The sequence below is a fragment of the Larimichthys crocea genome, chromosome XXIV, assembly GCF_000972845.2.
Source record: "Larimichthys crocea isolate SSNF chromosome XXIV, L_crocea_2.0, whole genome shotgun sequence".
NCBI classification, from domain to species: Eukaryota; Metazoa; Chordata; class Actinopteri; family Sciaenidae; genus Larimichthys; species Larimichthys crocea.
The window spans coordinates 17,553,145-17,574,907 of NC_040034.1; the positions used below are offsets into that span (position 1 = coordinate 17,553,145).

General features: G+C 41.6%; 1 protein-coding gene across 2 annotated transcripts; it reads left to right on the forward strand.

Moving 5' to 3' along the window:
* Positions 1-166: 166 nt before the first annotated feature.
* Positions 167-21,380, forward strand: ttc7b (tetratricopeptide repeat domain 7B). 2 transcript variants are annotated; one of them, XM_027274882.1, is made up of 21 exons: positions 169-372; positions 1,901-2,055; positions 2,222-2,297; positions 2,406-2,498; positions 4,060-4,223; positions 5,719-5,840; positions 6,726-6,804; positions 7,551-7,726; positions 7,915-7,978; positions 8,086-8,223; positions 8,402-8,590; positions 8,724-8,841; positions 9,017-9,074; positions 9,614-9,686; positions 9,833-9,993; positions 10,094-10,210; positions 11,258-11,355; positions 16,463-16,603; positions 18,967-19,169; positions 20,377-20,450; positions 20,968-21,380. In XM_027274882.1, exons 1-21 carry the CDS (start codon positions 252-254, stop codon positions 21,113-21,115), a joined length of 2,568 nt encoding a protein of 855 aa, XP_027130683.1. In that variant the 5' UTR covers positions 169-251; the 3' UTR covers positions 21,116-21,380. The 2 variants fall into 2 exon arrangements, with proteins under 2 accessions (XP_027130685.1, XP_027130683.1); XM_027274884.1 differs by lacking the exons at positions 16,463-16,603; positions 18,967-19,169; positions 20,377-20,450; positions 20,968-21,380 and adding exons at positions 11,788-12,087; positions 14,049-14,838 and having other exon boundaries at positions 167-372.
* The last annotated feature ends 383 nt before the right edge of the window (positions 21,381-21,763 follow it).

Here is a 21,763-nt window from a genome sequence, read left to right on the forward strand (position 1 = left end):
GAAAAAATGTTTGTCGAATATAATTAGTTATCTATCTATCTATCTATCTATCTATCTATCTATCTATCTATCTATCTATCTATCTATCTATCTATCTATCTATCTAACTAACTAACCAACCAACAATCTATGCTCTTATTTCGAAAGCACTGAGCGGAAGGTCCATACATCGTCCGCGTTACCTTGGCACTCGTAACACCGGGAGGGATCGGCTTGTGGTGTTTTGGTCCGGTCCGAGCCCACTCACCAAAATGACAGCGAGGAAGTCCGGCTCACGACTGGAGACCGAGATAGAGAGGTGCCGCTCAGAGAGTCAGTGGGACAAGATACCGGAGCTGGTGCGACAGCTGTCTGCCAAACTAATATCAAACGGTAAGAAATGTGCGAGCTTCCCCTTCTGGTTCGTTCATTCAGCCTGTCAGGCCTGCTCCCTGCTGACAGGCCTCGGTGTTTCCTGACAGCCGCAGCCGATGTTTGGAGTTCTCCAGCGCTGTGCTCTCTGGGTGAAGCCGGTTAGCTAGCAAAGGTCAAGAAAGAGACGTGTGTTTTTTCCACAGGGGATTTTACCACTTAAGAGCAAAGTGTTGAGTCCACGCTGAGATTCATAACGTTATATTGTCAGATATTTTAACATTGAGCTCCTGTGGTCTGACAGTTGTGCCCCTCCGGGCTCACTCAGCTCCTGTCAGGCGGAGCTCCAGTCTGCAGGTTTAACATGTCTCTGTTTGACTTGTGTGATGTTCTAACCACTTTATAAATAAACTGATTTTTCATTGACGGCTTCGGACTGAAACTTGCTTGTTGGTGCGATGTGTGATTGCTAACATGCCAGCTGTCAAACTCCTGGCAGCACATCATGAAACAAACACAGCAGGGACCACTTCCTCTCTGTAATCTAACAACAGTCACACTTGAACCACACTTGTTTATTACATGCCTTAAAAGAATCACATTTAAATACCATTTCACACCTTGCCATGCCATTTAAATCCGCCTATTGTCATAACTAAAGAACTAATCACATCTTCTAACGAGGTGCTTGGATACTGGATGTACTCACTCCCCATCTTAATCTAAATCAATATGTTGTATTTTCAAACATAAATCACACTTTTATATGTGCCCTTTTGACAAAGCAATATACCTATTTTATTTAAAAATATATATATGATATAGTATAAAATATTTGCTGCATGTCATCCCTCTTCTCCCCACTTTCCTGTCTGCCTCCAGCTGTGCCAATAAACCTTCTCCCCACTTTCCTGTCTGCCTCCAGCTGTGCCAATAAACAAAGTTATATATTAACATATCACTCGTGGCGATACAATACATCATAGTAACCAGATAGTGATTGATGTCTCTTATTTCGTGCCTGGAATCTTAAATTAAAAAGTATTAATAATACATAATTGTAGCCTGTATAAGCCATAGAAAGTTTAAAAACTACCTGAGCCTAAATCTAAAAAAAAAAATGCCTATGCAATATAATTTGACACATGAGAGCTGTGAGCTGTGGTCACTGACGGGGATCAGTAAAAGGATTATAGTTCATTTTAAACCTCTAAACACACACACACACACACACACACACACACACACACACACACGATTAAGAGACTTGTTAAGGCTGTACATAATTCTGGCTGGTATGTGTGTGTAAGCACAGCAGTGTTTCTCCTTACACAGACACACTGTGTTGTAGAAGATTCATCTTATTTAGACCTTTACCAATTAATATTAGGGGGACATTTCAACCTTATACAGTGAACTATTTATTGCCCTCAAATTAAATTCAAATTAGACTCAGACTTATTTGGCCCAAGCTTCTTTAAAATTTCTTTCTTTGTTTTTGTATTGTGTGTGTGTGTGTGTGTGTGTGTGTGTGTGTGTGTGCACGTAGATGACCTAGGGGAGCTGTTGCTGGGGGAATGCAAGCTTCAGACGTACTTGAAGGAGAACCCCATAAAACAGGGAGCCAGTCCCAGGGGTCCACGACCTAAACTGGTGGAGGTCAGGAAACACCTCACTGCTGCTCTGGACAGAGGAAACCTCAAGGTAACTATGGATGGACAGACGGTAGACTAATTGTCTGGATGTCTTAGCATGGTCCTGTGTAGTCACTGTTTACAGTTTGTTTCTAATTAATTTTAACAAATTTGATTTCTGCCACAGGTTTTCTCTTTTTAATATTTTGATTGTTTAAATTTCTTTTGTCATTCAGGCTGATTACATTCAGGAAGCCAGCGTGTTGATGGCCAAACTGTGCTATGTGGAGGGAGAATACAGAGACGCTTTAGGTAACCCACACACTCCTCTGGTTTGGTTGATTTAACCAGGCTTAGTATGACTTTCTTTATTGTGTGTATCAGTCGATTTATTAATTGACATAATCGATGTATTAACAGGTCACTACAGCAGGGTGAACATGGATGATATGCAGCTGGTGGGCGCTCCTGTGTACAGGCTGTCCATGATAGCAGAGGCGTACGCTACTAAAGGTAATAACACACACCCAGCAGTGATGGGAGTACTGTACTTAAGTACAAGTTCAAGGTAATTTTATGCAACTTTATACTTGTACTCGGCCACATCCAAGAGACAGATATTGTACTTTTTACTCTACTACTTTTGTCTGACAGCTTTAGTTACTAGTTGCTGATCAGATTACAATATTCATAGCCTGTTCAGTGAAAACAACATATCTACAAATTTTGTGATTTTGTTGTGTTCTTTATATGAGTTTATTATTTCAAACTAACTATTTTGAAAAACCTGGGTTTAGTTGGAAAACGCATCATCACACAGCTGATACTACCCAGCAGTACACAGTATAAACTAAAAAATGCAACTTTCGCATTACTGCATGTGCACCAGCTGCGAGGCAGCAGGTGTGTCCTCACTCTGCAGCAGTAATATTAATCCACAAACATCAGATGTTGCTTATACTTAAGTCATGTTTTGAATGTGGGACTTTTACCTGTAGTGGAGTATTTTCACAGTGTGGTGTTAGTACTCAGCATTAGTATATATGGCTACTATTACCGTGGCGCACAAGGCTTTTATGTGTGCAGTGTGAGATATGAATGATAGAAGCCGAAACTCACACCTTGGTTTCCATTGTGGGTAATTAACTGACACTCACTGACTGATACTAGTTTTGTTATAGCTTGATACGGGATAGCAAAATCAAAATAATTCTATTATTTTGTTACAGTTTTCTAATTATTGTTTGTTCTCAGTCCCTTGGACTCATACAGGCTCATAAATAGAAGTTTGTGGTCTGTCCTATGCCAGTGAATACACACCAATCAGCCATAACATAATGAGCACTGACAGGTGAAGTGAATAACGCTGATTATCTCGTTATCGCTACTCCTGTCAGTGCATGGCAAATGAACATTTTGTCCTCAAGGTTGAAGTGGAGGAAACAGGAAAAATGTGTGAAAAGTGTGACTTTGACAAGGGCCAAACTAAACTGTGACGACTAGACTTCTAGACCAGTGCATCTCCAAAACTGACGCTCTTATGGGGAGCCCCCAGCCTGCAGTGAACTGGTGAAGGGGTCACAGGCTATTGGTCTAGTATTGAGATCCATTCATTTGTTCTTGTTAACTTGACTGCTCTCCGTGTTGCGTCAGTCCAGTCTGCTCTAACATCTGCACTCTTGCCTTGCTCCACATGGTGGCAGTACAGTGTCAGAAAACTGTAGTATGAATAGACACACACACACACACACACACACATCACTTCTTCTTTGGTTTAACCTTTAGTAATAGACATTCGGTTTTAAATGTCATTCTGGTCTTATTTAATTAATGCGTGTAGCTGAATATAATTTGCTTGGACAGCGAACTCAAGTAACCATAGTACCTCATTTATGATTTATAAGATATGAATATGGTGACTCGGCATTATTTTTCATACATTTTGAGGCACAGAGCAGATTCAGTTCACTAAACTGCTCTACTAAAAAATATAAAATCATATATAGAAATGGTTTGAGAGGTTAACGTGAATACCAGACACTGATATGTGACTCGTGGCACTCTCTCCCATCAGGACTGTGTCTAGAGAAGGTCCCAGCTGCCTCCCCATCTCTGTCCAATAAGAACACCGGGTCTCCATCGTCCAATCGGAGCACAACAGACCGGGAGCAGGACATCATCACCTGCTATGAAAAGTCTGGAGACATTGCTCTGCTCTACCTGCAGGAGGCCGAGAAGGTACATATTTGCTGTAGTTTTTTTCTAGGGCTGTGAAATTGGCATTCTTGTTTGATAACTCTCATGCTGTGTCACAGAAACTCTCACCAAATAGCTTGTTAGCTCCCGGACTCCCAAATGCTCTGCCATCCCCGTGGGCGTATGATGAATAATCTGCTGACAGTGTGCACGTTCGACTAATGCATTACAGCCCGTCACAGCCAACTGGCAAATAAAACTCTTCCTCTTTATTTGGAGAATGCCTGAGAAGATGCACGGACTGAGCTGGCAAAGAGAAGGATACAAATCAAACAGTCCCAAAAAGTATCAAAATAATAACACACACACACTGAACATTATAGGAGAGAATGCAAATAAAACTCAATATTTCCGACATTATTTACAATTCCCTTTCATGTAAAGCCACATTTTTATCTTTAATGATATTTATGTTGGTTCCCAGAGCTGGACAAAATATTTCTGTTTGCCCTTAGCGATGTAAGTCAGTCTGTCCACATCAATACACTCTGAAAGCTTCCTTATTCCCATTCTCAATGATGGTGCGCCCAACATAGTGCAGTAGCCCTCCTGGGCGTGGTCCAGAAGTTTAGCCTGTCTCAATGTTTCATAATTGATCAAAAGAAAGCAAAACTCCATCTAAAGCCAACATTTTCTGAATACCTTTTCTCCGCCTCCTCCCATCTGCGCTTTACCCCAAATAGTCGTAAACTGAGACAATACTGGCCTGCGTTTAGGTGCAGCATGCCAAACTGAAATTGTATTTGTAAGAAAAGGATTTGTGTGTTTCTTCAATGTCTTTATATACAAAAATTATAGATAGAAATGTAATGGACTCTTGCTTGATTTTTATCCAGCCTGGGGAGCTGAAGTAATATGATCAGCCACATAATACCATCTTAGATCGGGAAGTTGAAGCTCTCCCCTCTCACAAGGCGATATAATTCCAGATGAAGTGACCAATTCATTTGGCAGTGGGAGTGTTTGAACGTAATAAAAAAAAATAGAGAAGAAAAGAGCTCTACCTCTAACACAAGTAACAGTTATTCAGCTGATAAAGCAGTATGTTACCATTAGTGAATAAAAGTAAATTTTTCATGCAGTCCCACTCACACATGCTGTTTTGGCTCCAGTGCAAAGGACGGAAATGTGATCATCTGTCTCGAATTTCATGCTTAGTTATCATTTATTAGGCATAAATAAAATACATTTCATTTAGAAATTGAATAATATGATGAGGATTTATTGCAAATTTATTGGCTGCCAATTCGCAGCAGAGCGTTGGCAAACTATCAGTGAGAAATAACAGTTAATAACAGAAACGTATAGCTGGTACACCGAGGAATCACCACAACCACACTGCTCATTTAACATGAATGCCAACTTTGTGCCCTGCTGTTACAAACATAAATTAATCGCAGTGACCTACGTGACAGAGGCGTTTCAGGCCAGTCTCTCCCTGTTTTTATTGTATCCCTTTTTATGTCTGTTTCTGCAGGCGTTGTCAGCAGGAATTCAGAACCGCAGCCCAAAGCCCGGCCCGACAGCCCAGGACCTGGAGCTGGGCTACTTTCTGGAGACGGGCTTGCAGAGAGCCCATGTCATCCACTTCAAGAACGGGTAAGAGAGGGAAACACGTGATGGTTTCGATACAGGAACGGAGGTACAAGAGACAAAAACAAATCAGAGAGAGAGACTGGAGGGATCCCTGTCAGTCACTTCAAACAAACTTCAAATAAATGTAAAGAAAAAGAGAAACAGAACCTACATGTCTCTTTTCTTCTGGTTTAGTGCGTCAGTTGCCCAAACTGAAACCAAGAACAACGCCCTGTGGTCACTTCCCACCTACTTTGCAGTTATCATGTTAAAAAGATTTTGACAGCTCGATGAAAGCAGAAAAGTGTGAACGTTAAGTAACGGACACAGTGCAGCGGAAAGTTCCACAGTGTTGTTGTTTCATGTGTACAGCAGAGATGGTGCAGCAGCTCCTAAATATTTGTGATGGAAGAAATAACTTTTTTAGGGGACTGGATGAAATCTGCTCAGTGTTTGTTTTTTTGTTTGTTTGTTTTTTGCAATGGATCCCTTCCAATGTTTTAACTTAACTCAAGATGTCCGACACCACACAAGAAACAATTAATACAAACTTAGAAAAGTAAATTTTAGCTTTCTAACATCTCCTGACATAATTTCTGACCACAACTACTTTAAAAAACGTGTCTTTATTTGAAGCTGCCAGTGTGAATAATTGAAAATATAACAGATTTGAACAAAGATCAAAGTCCTAAAACGTGAATTTTAATGTTGGGGTGTAGTTTACTGGCTTTACAGCATCACCTTAAGACAGACTTTTGCTGCGTCATCTTGTAAATGTCTCGTTATGATATGACGTAGTATGGAGTATGCACGCGTGTCTGTCTTTGAGATGTGTTGCGTTCACACATACACATGCTACAGTCTCTGACAAGTGTTTTTTCTTCTTGTGTCCTCACCACATTGCCATAGCAACCTGACACGAGGTGTGGGCCGGTTTCGGGAGATTCTTCGGGCCGTTGAGAACAGAACCACCCAGAGCCTGCGCATGGTGAGGGCCGGGTTAGGGAGGGTTGGCTTTTTAAAAAAATTTGGTCTGATGTTTCAGGTTTGACATTTTGTGATATACGCTTCCTCGCTGGGAGCTAGATTAGGTCTCTCCAACTGGTTGCCTGGCAACCTCAGGAGGTCCTCTTCCAGCCAAGACATAGTCTGGCACATAACCCCCTCAACTTGTCATTTTTCTGCTTTGGTTTTATTATAGATACAGTGTGTTAATTAGTGAGCTTTAACGGTGGTGGTGGTCGTAGGAGGAAGATTTAGTTACTTTCTGACGCAGCCAGACTTGCTGTTAGCCCCCCTTTTTTTTTTTCTTTCCTAAGTTAAGCTAACTGACTGCTGGTGCTAGATTCATATTTACAGTGGTAGTGATCTCCTCACAGCAAAAATAAGCTATCTGTCTAAGTCTATTTCCAAAATATGAAACTATTCCTTCCTTTAAAAGACCAAGTTGCTTAAACAAATCCTGTTAAAAGCTGTAAACCCTAAAAATAAATGCAGATTTCTATCGATGTAGATACAAAAACTTCACGTATGTAGACTTTTCTTTTGTAAAATGATGACAAAGGAATCCATACTACAGTCTGCACAGGCATCAAATTATTATTATAACTGTTTTCTAAGTATATTAGAAGCACAGTAAGCCCCAAGTAAACAGATTGCTGCTGTGTTGGTATCAGAGTGTCTTTGCCAAACATTTGTGTGTGTGTGTGTGTTTGTGTGTGTTTGTGTGTGAAGACCATAGCCAGACAGCTTGCGGAGATCTTGCTCAGAGGAATGTGCGAACAGAGTTACTGGTCTCCTCTGGAAGACCCGCCCACAGTGTCGCCATTGGACGATCCCACAAGGCAAGGACACACTCACAGCAAGAACTACAGCCTGAGCCGACGCCCACGAGTGTACTCGGGAGAGAAGTAAGTGATGGCGCGCGTTTTGCCGATGCTAAAATAGAAATATGGTGGAAAAGTCGCCAACATGGCACCCAACGTTAAACTGTTGCCAATGTACTTTTTCACCAGTCCCTCTCTGCCGTTGTCTCCACTTTTCTCTCTCTCATCCAACTCCATCTTTGTGACTTTGTGCATTTTTCTGTCTCTCTCAGTCTGTTTTGCCCTCAGGAGAACACAGAAGAAGCTTTGCTGTTGCTGCTCATCAGTGAGTCCATGGTAAGACACAAGCACCCTCTGGGAAATATCTCAAACCCCCTTTCTGCCGTGACTGTGACATTGCGCCACCTCTACATCTCCGTCTGTGTTTTATTTGTATGTTTCAGGCTAACCGTGACGCCGTCCTGAGCAGGATTCCCGAACACAACAATGACCGCATCATCAGCCTGCAGTCTGCCTCTGTGGTGTACGACCTGCTGACAATAGCTCTGGGCAGGAGAGGGCAGTATGAAATGCTGTCAGAGGTGAGCAATCCCTCTGTGGGCTGCGTGGTCACAATCATAGTGACTGTAAAAAGTGTTAAAGCTCACACCCATGGTACACCCACATAAAATATCACTATCAATGTCTAATTAACTTCACAGTGTCTCACAGACACACTGATAACGCTGGTGAAATGTGTCCTATTTCCAATGTCTCCAGTGTTTGGAGAGAGCCATGAAGTTCGCCTTTGAGGAGTTTCATTTGTGGTACCAGCTCGCCCTGTCACTTATGGCAGCTGGGAAATCAGCCCGTGCTGTTAAGGTCCTGAAAGAGTGTATTCGTCTGAAGCCTGACGATCCCACCATCCCACTTCTGGCTGTCAAGCTGTGTATCGGACCTCTGCACTGGGTAAGGACCATCGTGTTAATGTTGATACATACAGACTTTTGGTCAACTTTTCTTAAGCTACTGTTTTATGTATACATAAAATTATCTAATATACCCCAAATCCTCTTCTCTCCTTTTTTTTTGTCCAATCCAGTTGGATGAGGGGGAGTGCTTTGCAAAGATGGTGATAGACATGGGGGAGAAAGCAGCTGAGTTCAGAGCCAAAGGATACTTGGCCATCGGGCTGGTTCACAGCCTCAAAGCAACTGACGGTAGGTCTGTGTGTGTAAGATAGAGTTTTCACACATACGTCACTACAAGTACTCTTCTATATTAAATATTGTATGTCTCCGCTGACTGTTGTATACCTTTTTTATTATTAATAACATACCTGACTGCACTCTTTTCTCTTTCCGCCCGTGACTTTGTCTCTCCACGTCTCTGCAGCATCGTTGCGGAGCACACAGGAGGAGTACCAGAGGAAAGCTTTGGGAGCCTTCCAGAGGTTGGGACTGAGCCATGCTGCTCTCTGTTTTCTCTTTTTTACACCCACATTTCCCTCCGAGCGCTTGTGTCACAGCACAAACTGTGTTACACTCTCACAAAATGTTAGAAAACTGCTTTGAATTTATTATATGTACCTGTATCTATGTGCACAGTTTATGACTTGTGTAGTGTCGTCCATAAATATGCTCTAAAAGTGAGGGCTGCATTGGAAAAGAAACTAAGAGTGTGCAGTAGGTTTGATCTATTAATAAGGTGAAAGGAGGTCTTAATGGTCTTAATATGAATTATTTAGCACATTGATGTAATGCTGCAATATAGTTTTATATTCAGCCATTGTGCGTATTGATGTGGTGTTAAAGTTTCTAATTGTGTCTAAATGTTTAAATATCCTCTGGTTTGATTTCTTCATGTTCTTTGCTGTCTTTGCTACTGCAGCGACCCAGTTTCCCCCAAAGGGATCTTTAAAGTTTAATGAAATCTTATTTATCTTTTCATTCTGAATGTCTGAACACACAAAATCCCCCTCTTTCTCCGTAGAGCTCAGAGTCTGTCTCCTACTGACCATCTAGCAGCTTTCTACTTGGCACTGCAGCTTGCTGTGTCCAGACAGGTAACACGGCGTACCGTGCACGTAGAAAAATCACAGATTCAAGGCGGTGAACATAAGGCAATTACACATGTGTCACTTTACGTGGTGCTTTTCATCCCAACTGTAGTAAAAACCTGTAGTTTGTACATGTGTGTGTGTGTGTGTAGATCCCAGAGGCACTAGGCTATGTTCGACAGGCGTTACAGCTTCAAGGTGACGACGTCCACTCCCTTCATCTGCTGGCCTTGCTGCTCTCTGCTCAGAAACACTACCACGACGCTCTCAATATTATAGAGATGGCTCTGTCCGAGTACCCCGAGAACTTCAAGTAAGACTCACACACACACACACACACATACACACAGCCATAACATTTCATTTTAAAGCGCACACACAAAGTGAACTGAACGTCCTATCGTGTGTTGCAGTCTGCTGTACACCAAGGTGAAGTTGGAGTCCATGTGTAGAGGTCCAGAGGAAGCTCTGCTTACCTGCAAACACATGCTGCAGATCTGGAAGAGCTTTTACAACCTTACCAACCCCAGGTATACACACACACACACACACACACACACACACACACACACACCAAATACAAATACTAATCCTGATGTTTGTTTATGTTTCATTCATTCAAAGTAGTGTTGAACTAAATCAGGTGAAGGAGTGTCACAGCCAGTAAAGACTTGATGTGTAAATAAGTTCCTAGGAAGCATTTGTAGTTCCATCCCATCAAAACCAATTACTCTGTAAACAGGAAGCCAAAGGAAAAATTAAACTTAACTTCTAATTATTTGTAAATGTAATCTAACTACCTAACCCTAATGTAAGTTTGGAGTCCTGATTGATAACCCTTTCTAATTCTCCTTCTCTAAGGCTAAAGTTGCCTTGGTTGTGCCACTTGCTACAACATAAGAGAAAAAAAAGGCTTTACCTGACTCAACATGCTACACAACTCCTGATACGGGCCGAGTTCATCTCACGACTCGATTTACTGTAATGCCCTCCTGACGAATCAACCCAGCAGGGCACGTTACCTACCCCGCTGCTCATCGAGCTTCGCTGGCTACCTTTAGCAGCCCGCATTCAATTCAAATCCCTAATGCTTGCCTGAAACAGTTGTCTCTGGTTCTGCACCCACCTACTTGGATGCCTTTATACAGGCATATGTTACCTCCCAACCGTTGCGTTTCTCCAATGTACAACGCCTGGCTCTGCCACCAATTTGCTCAAGGCAATCCAGACTTTTCTCGTCTGTTGTTCCCGTAGGTGGAATGCACTACCAGTTTCTAAAAGGTCTCCAGCTCTCCAGAGAGTTCCTCCTCTCCAACACTACCAACAACTAGACATGCTAAATCTATGCCCTCTAGTTCTGTCACTTGATTGTATGTTTATATATTTTATATCTTTGATTTTTCTAGTCCTAGTCACCCTGTACCTTGTTTGTTTCCCTATTTGGATCAAGGTGTCAGCTAAATGAGTAAATATAATGAAAATGTCTGATAACTGGTTTTAATTTGAAGTTTAAACCTTAAAGTTCAGTTTAAAAACACCAGAGCTCAGCTTTGTTTTGTCTGTGTGTGCTTGTGCAGTGACTCTGGGCGTGGCAGCAGTCTGTTGGACAGAGCCATAGCAGACAGACGACAGCTCAACGCCATGACTCTCCCCGATTTCAGTGACCCTGAGACCGGTAAGCACACGAACAGCTTTTTTTCACTCCTGCCCACGAAACACTCAGGACCTCCCCAGTGAAGTCGTGCTCAGTGTTTTTCAGGAAACAGACGCACACAATTCATTCCTCTTGTCTAACAGTAACGCTAATGCCTTTTTTGTTCTTGTCAATGATGATTTAATTTGCAAGGGCATCAAAAGGAAGATATGGCGTCCCATTTTAAGTTTTTATATCTACAGATGTATCTCTCTTTATTTTATTGATTCTTGGTGTAATATTGCTTTTGCTTTTTTAAACTTCCTTTCCATTTGTTTGGTTTGTTGCAGCTTTATCTGAGTTATCAGTATATTATCAGTCAGTTAGCAGATCGAGAACCTGTTGCCTTTTTTATTTCCTTTGTTTTATACCTTAATTCATTTCACTCATTTCTGTTTTGTTTCCTTTTTTTAGTCTCAGGTTCTTCCTCCTCTCACTCTGGTTCTGAACTCGTCTCCCCCACCTCCCCATCCACCATCTCCACCCTCTCCTCCCAGCTGCCGTTTCCACTCTCCTCCCCTTCTTCCCCCATCTTCATCCTCCAGCCTCCTCCTCTCCCTCCACCCAAAAACCCATCCTTCCTCCCTCCTCTCCCTCCTCCTCCTCCTCCTCTTCCTCTTCCGCCTCCTCCTCCTCCTCCTCCTCCTGCGTCCATCAAGGCCAGATCTCACTCCTTTTGCAACCACGTCACTCTCCGCCAGCTCTCCTCCAACTGTAATTCACGTCCTCGTCGGCCTGCAGCATGTTGTTGGAAAGTGACCTGAACGAAAACAGAGTTTTTGGGAGATTGGCTCGTTGATGAATGTTTAGTGCGTTTAGTGATAAGAAGATTCATGAATCATCATGAATGATAAATGAAAAAAAACAGCACTAGTTCAGTTTATCGTTTTGAACTTTATCGTTTTTTACTCCAATTTCTTTGTCAGGACTTGTGTGGTACAGTGAGTTGAAAATAAATACAGCACTACTTGAAAATACCACGTCCAAGCATGTCAAGGTGCCCCTTCAAGGTGTACCAGACAGACAACGATGCCACCAGAATAGAGAAGTACAAGAAAACGGCACATGCATGATATTAAATCTGATTTTATAAATGCGGTGTATTCAGTGCCCTTCACTTTTTACACATTTTGTTATGTTGCAGCCTTGTTTAGATTCATTCTCCCTCATCACCCGACATGTTTTAAAAAGAAAAGACAAGAAATATTACACGATTTAGAAAAGTAAAGGCCTGTCTATTTAAGGTCTCACAGCTGACATGCATCTTTAAAAATATATAGTTCAGTGTTTGTGGTTTTTTAGCAAACATTACTCAAACTTCAGTAAAGATTGTTTTAGTTAGGGACTGTGGTCAGCTGTTTAGAGGATGAATAGAATAGATACTTTAACCTGAAATACAACCCCACACACACAAATGCATGCAAATGTGTAGGGATGGTGAAGTTCAGTACCTTGCTCAATGGCACCTCAGCAGTATACGTCACGGTATCAAAGCAGAATTTTTTCCAGTTCTCGGTTTCTTATTTTGGACACTGCCATTGTCATTCAGTTTGTCATTGTGTGGATCTTCTCATCACTGACTCATCGAGTAAGACGATCAATAAGCTGATGACCCAAAAACTTGGTATGCTCCTTTTTATGACCACTCCCCGAGATTGTTGACGAGATGAATCTCGAATTTAATTTAACCTCACAAGCATGGACAAGGAGTGTCAAACTAAACTGACTAACTCTCAGGGTGAAATGGGTAAATCTGTGCATGTTAATGTGTAAAACGGACACTTTGGGTGTGGATTAGAGTGCAGTGGAGCCTCGATCGACTTGCTGCAGTTGCTTTGCGTTTTTTTGCGACTCACTCAGGCTTAACACACTCACAGTTGATGCAAGGATTTAGAGATCTTACAGAGATATTACAGAAAACTGTTTATACACATTACAGCTCTACAATCTCTCCACATTTTCTGCTCCTACTCGTCCACTTGTCTCTTGTTTTTGTCACTGTTTTTCACCCTCCACTCTCTCTCTCTCTCTCCATCCTTTTTGTTTCCATGAAGATTTTTCATCTGAGCCAATATTAATTTGTCTCGTTTCCCAGTTCCAACCTTATGTTGTCTCTCCTTGTTGCCATCTCTTTTACTAATGATGTTTGCACCGGGAAACAATGGTCATCATTTAGATAAATTATTTAGCTGCATGAGTAAAACACTGTTAATGTTCTGTTTCTCCTGACCGTGGTTTTTCTCAGCCTGAGAAGAGTTACTGAATTATTTAAAGCTCCATCACAGTGATTGCAATTACTGAAGATCTAACAAGGTTCTTTTGTTACTGTTGAGAGAACACGTTAGTCAGTTAATAAGCTACATGTGATGATCTCTAATTTAAATCTCCTCGAATGCTAAATAAATATACCTAAAACCTAACATTATGTCAACGCAAAGAACCTTGAGCCTCTTTTGTGCTGCTGTTAGTTCGTTAAACTTTGTGGACGTTACTGCTGCAGATTGCTCTACATGAATGGGAGCAGCATGTCTCACGCGAGAAAAGGTCTTCCTTTTGGGACCATCGTTCTTTTCCTGTCGTAGATATTTGGATATTTCTTCTCTGTCTCTTTCTCTCTTTCAATCATTAACAGTCGTCTTTTCTGTTTTTTCCCCCCATCCCTCCGTTTTTTCAAGGCGGCCTTCAGGACGCTAACACTCTTGGTTTTTCCTCCATGTTTTCTGTTTGTAAGTAGCCATCTAACCTTCATCTGACCTTCTTTTTTTTCATCCATTGTCCATCCCTTTGGTCCCCGTTGACCTTCCTTTTCCTGACGAGGTTTTGATATATGAAATATGCACATATATCCCATATATGGCTTTAACGTGATGTCTGCAGCCCGTTTCCAGGAGAATTGTACTGAACTTTTATCCCGTTGGTGGTACAGTATATGAAATACAAAACAATTAAAGGAATACAACGACTTGAATGAGTATATCTCCAAAAACCGAGTTGTGTGTAGACTTTCAGTGCAACGTTAGGGTATTCAGGGCTTCGATGAAGATATTTTGTAATGGTTTACAGCACAACACACAAAGAAGACGCTGTTTTCCAGCACATTGAGTTGTAAAAGGCAGATGAATATGCCACATCTGACGTGTTTATACTTTTCAGTAGAGCAAATGGTACAGAGCGACGTCACAAAGGAGAGGGAGAAGCAGCGGATTCATCTGAGAAATGTGGCTGTAATATTGACAAAAACTAACAGCGCCGCCGGCATGAGACAGAATTGTTTGCAGTAATTTTTACCAAAGTGTCATAATTAATTTGTCATGATCGAAGGGCTGCTGTGGAAAGGTTGTATGAGGGAATAAATAATGACATACTCTGTTGTTGATAATAATATGCATTATTTTCACCTCTGTGCATCTGTTATCAAGATTTAGCTGGTTTGCTGCCACACCTGAGCACTCTGTACACACTTTATGGATATAAAATTAACTGTTTATCATCTTGCTACTGTTCAAACGTACATTACGCTGGAAGCACAGAGGGAAATCCTGTAAGTCAGTGTATTCCTTTAATTCAGCGAGCAGCTTTGGTGCATGTGTTGCTGTGTGAACTGTCCATATTTAAGGCACAAACCACACCTCAGTAACCCATTAGTGATATTCTACATATTTAAAACACGATTTTTGCTTTATGTATTTGATTATTTATTTTACAAATACCCAGTTGATCGATTGAGTCAAATACGAGGGGCACAAAATGGTTTAAGTGAAAGCAATCCATATGGAAATACACAGTATGACTTCTTTAACTCTTCCTCCAGCTGTTTGACTGTCAAGGAAGGCCACGCGTCTCACTGCCTATATGAGATGTAGGCATTGCTCTTCATGATAACATGTGTTTTCAGGAAAAGGAATGAATGAATGAATGATGAATGAAGAGAAAACAGTAGAGTTTTCTTTAACCTTTGAGTAAGCTGGCAGACAGATTTACTCGACACACCGCTCAGTAAAAGTGATTTAGATTATTTTTAAGTCATTTGAGGGAACAACACAGTTTATTTTAACACACTGTAACATGTTTTGAATGCTGCTGCTTCAAACCAGGCTACTGAACTTTTGAGATGCCTTCATTTTTTTGAGGGAGGGAGAGAGAGAAGAAAACGAGATGGGATATTTTATTCCAGCGACCTGTGACCATCGCTTATTTTTAATTTAGTCCATGTTGAGGGTATAAAAGGCACGTATTTATGTTATCTAATCCCTTTGGCTGCGACTGACACAACAATTCGATAAAACAACAGCAACCCAAAAGTGAAAACGTTGTCTACAACTTGTAGGTCGAGCACTGTCGGGCTTCAGATCAGCCGTTATTTGAAGAAATTCATGACATAATCATAGCAGTATCTATATTTTACAATATTTAATGAGGGCAGTGAGCATGAGAAAACAACTGATAATGTTAAAACAGTAAAAGAAGTCCCACAAATCAATAAAAATCGAAGTTGCACACATAAAACAAATCATTTAAGTCACCTGAAGCATAACATCTGGGCACATCTAAAGTATGTTTAATGTAACATTAGAAAAATATGATAATATGTGGAAAATATCACAGGAGTTGACAGCTCAGACGTCTTATTATGTTTTGCTTTCACAGGTCTGCAGTGTGCAGCTGCAGTCCCACGTGGTGGCCATTTTGCGTCCCTGTAATAATCTGATCTGATGAATTTAAATGAGGAGACAAATCCAGAGACGCACTTCTTTCAGTTACTAATCAGCAGATTGTTGCAGTGTTTATGCATGGTGGTGCAGAATTTAATTCATTTTAACCTGGTTAATCCAGGGCCATAACACTGTGTGTGCGTGTGTGTGTGTGGCTGCGTGTGGAATGGTGTGGACTGATTAAAGGCTTTAGTGCAGGAACAGCAAACTGTGTGAAACGGTGCAACCAAACACACAGATTCACTGTTCCTCGGTGAAACCTGCTGTTGTGTTTGGTTTTAAAACCCTGCATTGTAGCAAATGCCTAACGCCGGTGCTGTAGTAGTTTAGTACCTGTCGGAGACGGCTTGTGTAATGGTTTCATTCTCTTCCTCCAGGCTCGGTTCATGCTACATCTATAGCAGCCAGTCGTGTGGAGCAGGCTCTGTCTGAGGTGGCCTCCTCCCTGCAGAGCAGCGCCCCCAAACAGGGACCCCTGCACCCCTGGATGACGCTGGCTCAGATCTGGCTGCATGCAGGTATGCACATGTACATACACAGTACACACATGTGAATGCAGCAGACAAAGGCAAGCGGGCTGATATTTTAAAAATGCAGTTCATTCAGATAACATTTTTACAATATCTCTACCTTGTTAAACTTAATCAAAAGATTAGATCACTAAACTGAATACATACTAGTACAGCATTTAGCTCTCCTGAACAGGCCTCTGGTCATGTGTGTCATGTGTGTAGACACATCAATCAGCAGGGTTGTGAGTATGCTGTCAGTCCCGTGATGACTTGTTGACTCTTCTTAATGTTAGCCATTAGTATCATCAGCATATGACGACTTAAATCTATGGCTCCAACCCCAAAGAGTCCCAAGATAAATTTAAAGGGTCATAAAATCCTGAATAATGTAATAAATAAATGAAATACAGAATATGTTAACCCCTGTTAAACTTTTTTAAATAAGTTAAACCTGGCACAGATCCCCAATTCTTCATTCTGCCAGGCAAGATACCCCAAATTTCCGATGCCAACAGCATCAGTGTATGATCAGGTGAATGTGATATGTAGTGTAAAAGTGCTTTGAGTGGTCAGAAGACTAGAAGGAAGGACATTTATGACTTTTGACACTTTCACATATTCAGGCATGAAAAAACAAAGACATGACACGTGTCAACACGTGTAATGGTGATGTAATAATGTACTGGTCACCTGTGATGTATGATGAAGCTTTATTTAACAGTGTCACAAGGTATAAAAGAGTCGTGTCTGCTGTGTTTTGGTGCAGAGCAAATGTTAAGTAAAATTATATGTGCAAAAGTTCACAGTATGCAGAATACAGTGTTGTAGTCGAGACCAAGATCAGACAGTATTAGGTACCTAACATGTAGCTACCTCAGTCTTCACAGTAAGTCCCACAGATTTTCTTGCATACAATTTCAAATATAAAAAAATATTATGTACTCTTCAGCTTGGCTGAATACTTGATGGTTAATATAAAAGGTGCCTGAGCCACAGGTCACAGCGTTCACTGTCCCCAAACTAATTAGTTCTTATTCATTTCTTTTCTTCAGTGACCTGCTTCATAAAATACTTTGAACCTGTCCTCTCTTTAGTTTTGCTCTATAGATGTTTGCTCTATGACTACAGACTCTAGAACAACTTTTTGAACAGTTTCTCAGCTGCTTTCATCGTCAAGTTAGGCATTATTGGGTGATTAATGGGAAACACTGGTGATATCGCCACAGTTGTGGTCTTGACCGATCTTGAAATAAAATCCTGAGTCCTCGAAACAAGACAGAGTAAGACAATTCCGAGACGAGACCGAGACCTTCAAAAAGTGGACCGGTCTCGATCACTACAACACTGGCAGAGTATTAAGATGACAGATATAGAAGATATTTTTAAGACGCAGTAATCCAAAAGGCGTTAAATAAAGGTTATTAGACGGTGTGCGTTGACATGTGTTGACTGTCTCAAATTAAATACATCAGCAGGATAGCTGGAAATGTGTGGAAACAATTTCATCACCTACTGCACGTCTGCCCAAAGAGCTGAAGTTAGTTACATTTCCAGTGTTTTTTTGCAGTCCATAAATACTCCAAACTAAATAACAACGATGAGTTTATCATCATCATCCTCTTCAACTTTAGATTTCCCCTCATGATTTTCCTCCTGGCACAGATTTCATCAAACAAACAGAAGTTCTGGTGAGTGTACCGGCAAGTTTGATGATCTTTGCGATTGCAGCAGATTAGATTTCCTTTGGAGTGCGCCTCCTTCTCATTTCCACATCAGCAGCAGATACAACTTGTAGACACAACCAGAATGAAGGGCTACATATGCAGGCAGCGCACGCACACACACACACACAGATTTTTTTTTTCCCTTTATCTCTCCGGCTGCTTCCTGTCAGAGGTGGTCATTTCCAGCTTGGCGACACAGCTAATATAATCATCCAATCACAGGACAGACGGGCAGACCGTTCAAACTCATTTCCTCCGTCTGCCTCGCTCTTTGTTTGTGTCTTTCAGTCTTCATAGCAGCCACACACACACACAATGAATGCATTAGGTAACCGTGATACTGCAAATGTTTTTCTTATTGATGCAATCTGAGGCCGAAGAATTGAGTTATGCTTTCTCGTTATAATCATTTTACTTAAGCTCGTGAGCTGCAAATGTGCAGACTTCTGTTCAAATATGAGATCAAGGTTTAAAAATGTTACTTGTGGTTGGGCTGCGCCCTCACCACAACAACATTTATGGGAAGTGCAGTCGTAATCTTATAAGATCGACTCTGCCGGTTACATCGTTCATTATCTCGTTTGTTTACAGTAATTATACCAGGCTGATGTTTGAAATCAAGATCTGTTTATGCTTCTCTGACAGCTGAGGTGTACACCGGCATGTCGAAGCCCGCCGAGGCCTCAGCCTGCACGCAGGAGGCCGCCAACCTCTTCCCCACATCCCATAACGTGCTGTACATGAGGGGGCAGATAGCCGAGCTGAGGGGCAACATGGACGAGGCCAAACGCTGGTATGAAGAGGCGCTGTCCATCAACCCGACGCATGTCAAGACCATGCAGAGACTGGTAATACACAAAACACACTCTCCGCTCTGTCCTTGTGTTTCGTCTCTTGAGGACGTAGCAAATCTTGTCCTCTGCAGTGTCCGCACAGCCCGAGGGTCTGTGTGTGTTTTATGTAATTAGCTGTAGTCCTCTGAGACAGCCCCATTAGACCTTCCATGAAGAAAGGGAACACTGTCTTTTGTTCTCGCTGTCCAATTTGGAGCACTGTAGTCGCCGCCTCTGGTTTGCACATTCATCTGGAGGTTACACCACATCAAGGGCCATCCCGAATTAGTTAGTGTGGACTAGAAAAGACTCAGAGAGCCAGTTTACATCAGCTCTGACCCCAGTCACCCCAGAATGAATGAATGACACCACATATTCTAGATCCAGTAAACACAACAAAAAAACTGTGACCCTGTCCTTTAACTATGACTCTGTTCTCCTCAAGTAAACCACAAGTGCGTGGCAGACAGCCTGAAAGTGAAGCAGATCGATTCAGACGTTATTAAATTTTATTATTCACACCTCTTCACGTCTCTGAATGTCCAAAAAAACTGAAAAGATTTTCAGACCTTTGTGTCCACAACAGAATTCATAAATCTCTAACATAACCTGTATATTTAGAGTTCTTAATAAGTGCGATTTAAGATGTAAATCACAGCAATACTTTTGTTTAATGTGAATATATGTTGCTTTTGGACAAAGCTGAACTTGAACATCACATTTTTAAAATTAATTTGACTCACTCATATTCGCACTTCAGTTTTTTGTTTTTAAAAAAGCATGTTAAGTCCTTCTCTTTTGTTTTCTTTGTCTTCTTCTTCTTTACATCTTTTCCAATCCTCTCCCACTGCTCCACCTTCCCAGACTAGATAAGCAGTTCAGACAGGAGTCATTTAGGACAGTTTATTTGCCGCTCCATCATTATATATGAACACCTTTGGCCCTGTTATAAAGAACATAATGTGGCTCACTGCGTGGTGACATGTCATGTGATTCACTTTCTCCAATAAAGTGTCATTGCACTTTAAAGAACAATAAAAGCCGTAATGTTACAAGTGAAGAGATTTCACAGTTTCTGTCAGTACTCCTCATAAAAGTGTCTCTAAACTCACCTCCGGCATGAACGACGCCCTAAACTCAGTTAAACGGCAGAGCAGTCCACACTCATCACACCACGTTCCAACACTAATAAACCTGATGATGTCTTCTTTATTCACCACAGGGTCTGATCCTTCACCAGCTGCAGCGCTACAGTCTGTCTGAGAAGGTCCTGAGGGACGCTGTGCAGGTCAACAGGTAGGTTTGTGTGTCACTGCATTGTTCTTGGGTTTTTTTAATTTTAGGACACTCACTGCAATATTTGTTCTCTTTCTCATATTTCCCTCGTTTCCTTCCTCTTTTTCTTCTCCTCTTTCATTGCTTTCTTTTTTCTCTCATCACCTCCCTTTTCCTCTACTCCACCTCTCCTCTCCTGTTTCCTCTTCTCTCTTGTTTCCTCTCCTCTTTTCTATTTCTTTTCCTCTTTACTCCTTCCTTTCTTTTTACTTTTGTCTTTACATTCTTTCATCGCTTCCCTTTTCTATTTTATACACCTCCTCTCTCCTGTTTCCTCTCCTATTTTCCTCTTGATTTCCCTTCTCTTATATCTATCTCTTCACATTTCCTCCTCTCCTCTTTTTCCTCTTTTCTTTCTCTCCTGCCATCTCACCCCTCTTCTGTCCTTGTTTCCTTCTCCTTTGTTCTCCCCTCCTCTTCTCTATCTGCCTCTCCTCTCCCCTCCTCCTCACCTCCTCTCCTCTCTTCTCGTCCTCAGTACGGCTCATGATGTGTGGAATAGCCTGGGTGAAGTCTTGCAGGCTCAGGGAAACGCTGCCGCTGCCACCGAGTGTTTCCTAACCGCCTTGGAGCTGGAGGCCAGCAGCCCCATCCTGCCCTTCACCATCATTCCCAGAGCACTATGAGACACAGACACACCTTCACAGTTACAGTACTGTAGTATACTGGCACAAATGATGGACCTGCAAACACACACACACACACACCGCATGCCTGCATGCCACTTAGACAAGGTTTTACTGCCGTACCAACAGATACAATAACACACTGGATACAAATCGTACACATGAACATACATACACGCTTCCCCCTTCCTACAATGATTTGCTGTGGCTGTGACCCCTCGCTGTGTGTATTTGTGTGTGTGTGTGTGTATTTGTGTGTGTGTGCGTGTGTATTTGTGTGTGTGTGTGTGTGTGTGTGTGTGTGAGAGAGCATGTGTCGATCTGCACTTTTTGTGTCTGTGCATCCATGTCTGTGTATGTGTACCAACATGTTGCCTGTTGCATATTTGTGTGTGGTTGTGTGTGGTTTGTGTGTGTGTGTGTGTGTGTGTGTGTGTGTCTGTTGCTTCGTCCCGTTCAAAGATGTAAAGTATGAGTACGCTAGCGTTCAGAAACCTGCAAGTTTACATTTTGTTTACATGTTTAGTCCAAAAATAAACGCACACACTCACACACAGTTTCATTTTCATACACAGAGGGTCAATCTGACAAAAAAATATATATATATTATGTGCAGGTAAACGGTTTTAATAATGTTTCCTTTTATAA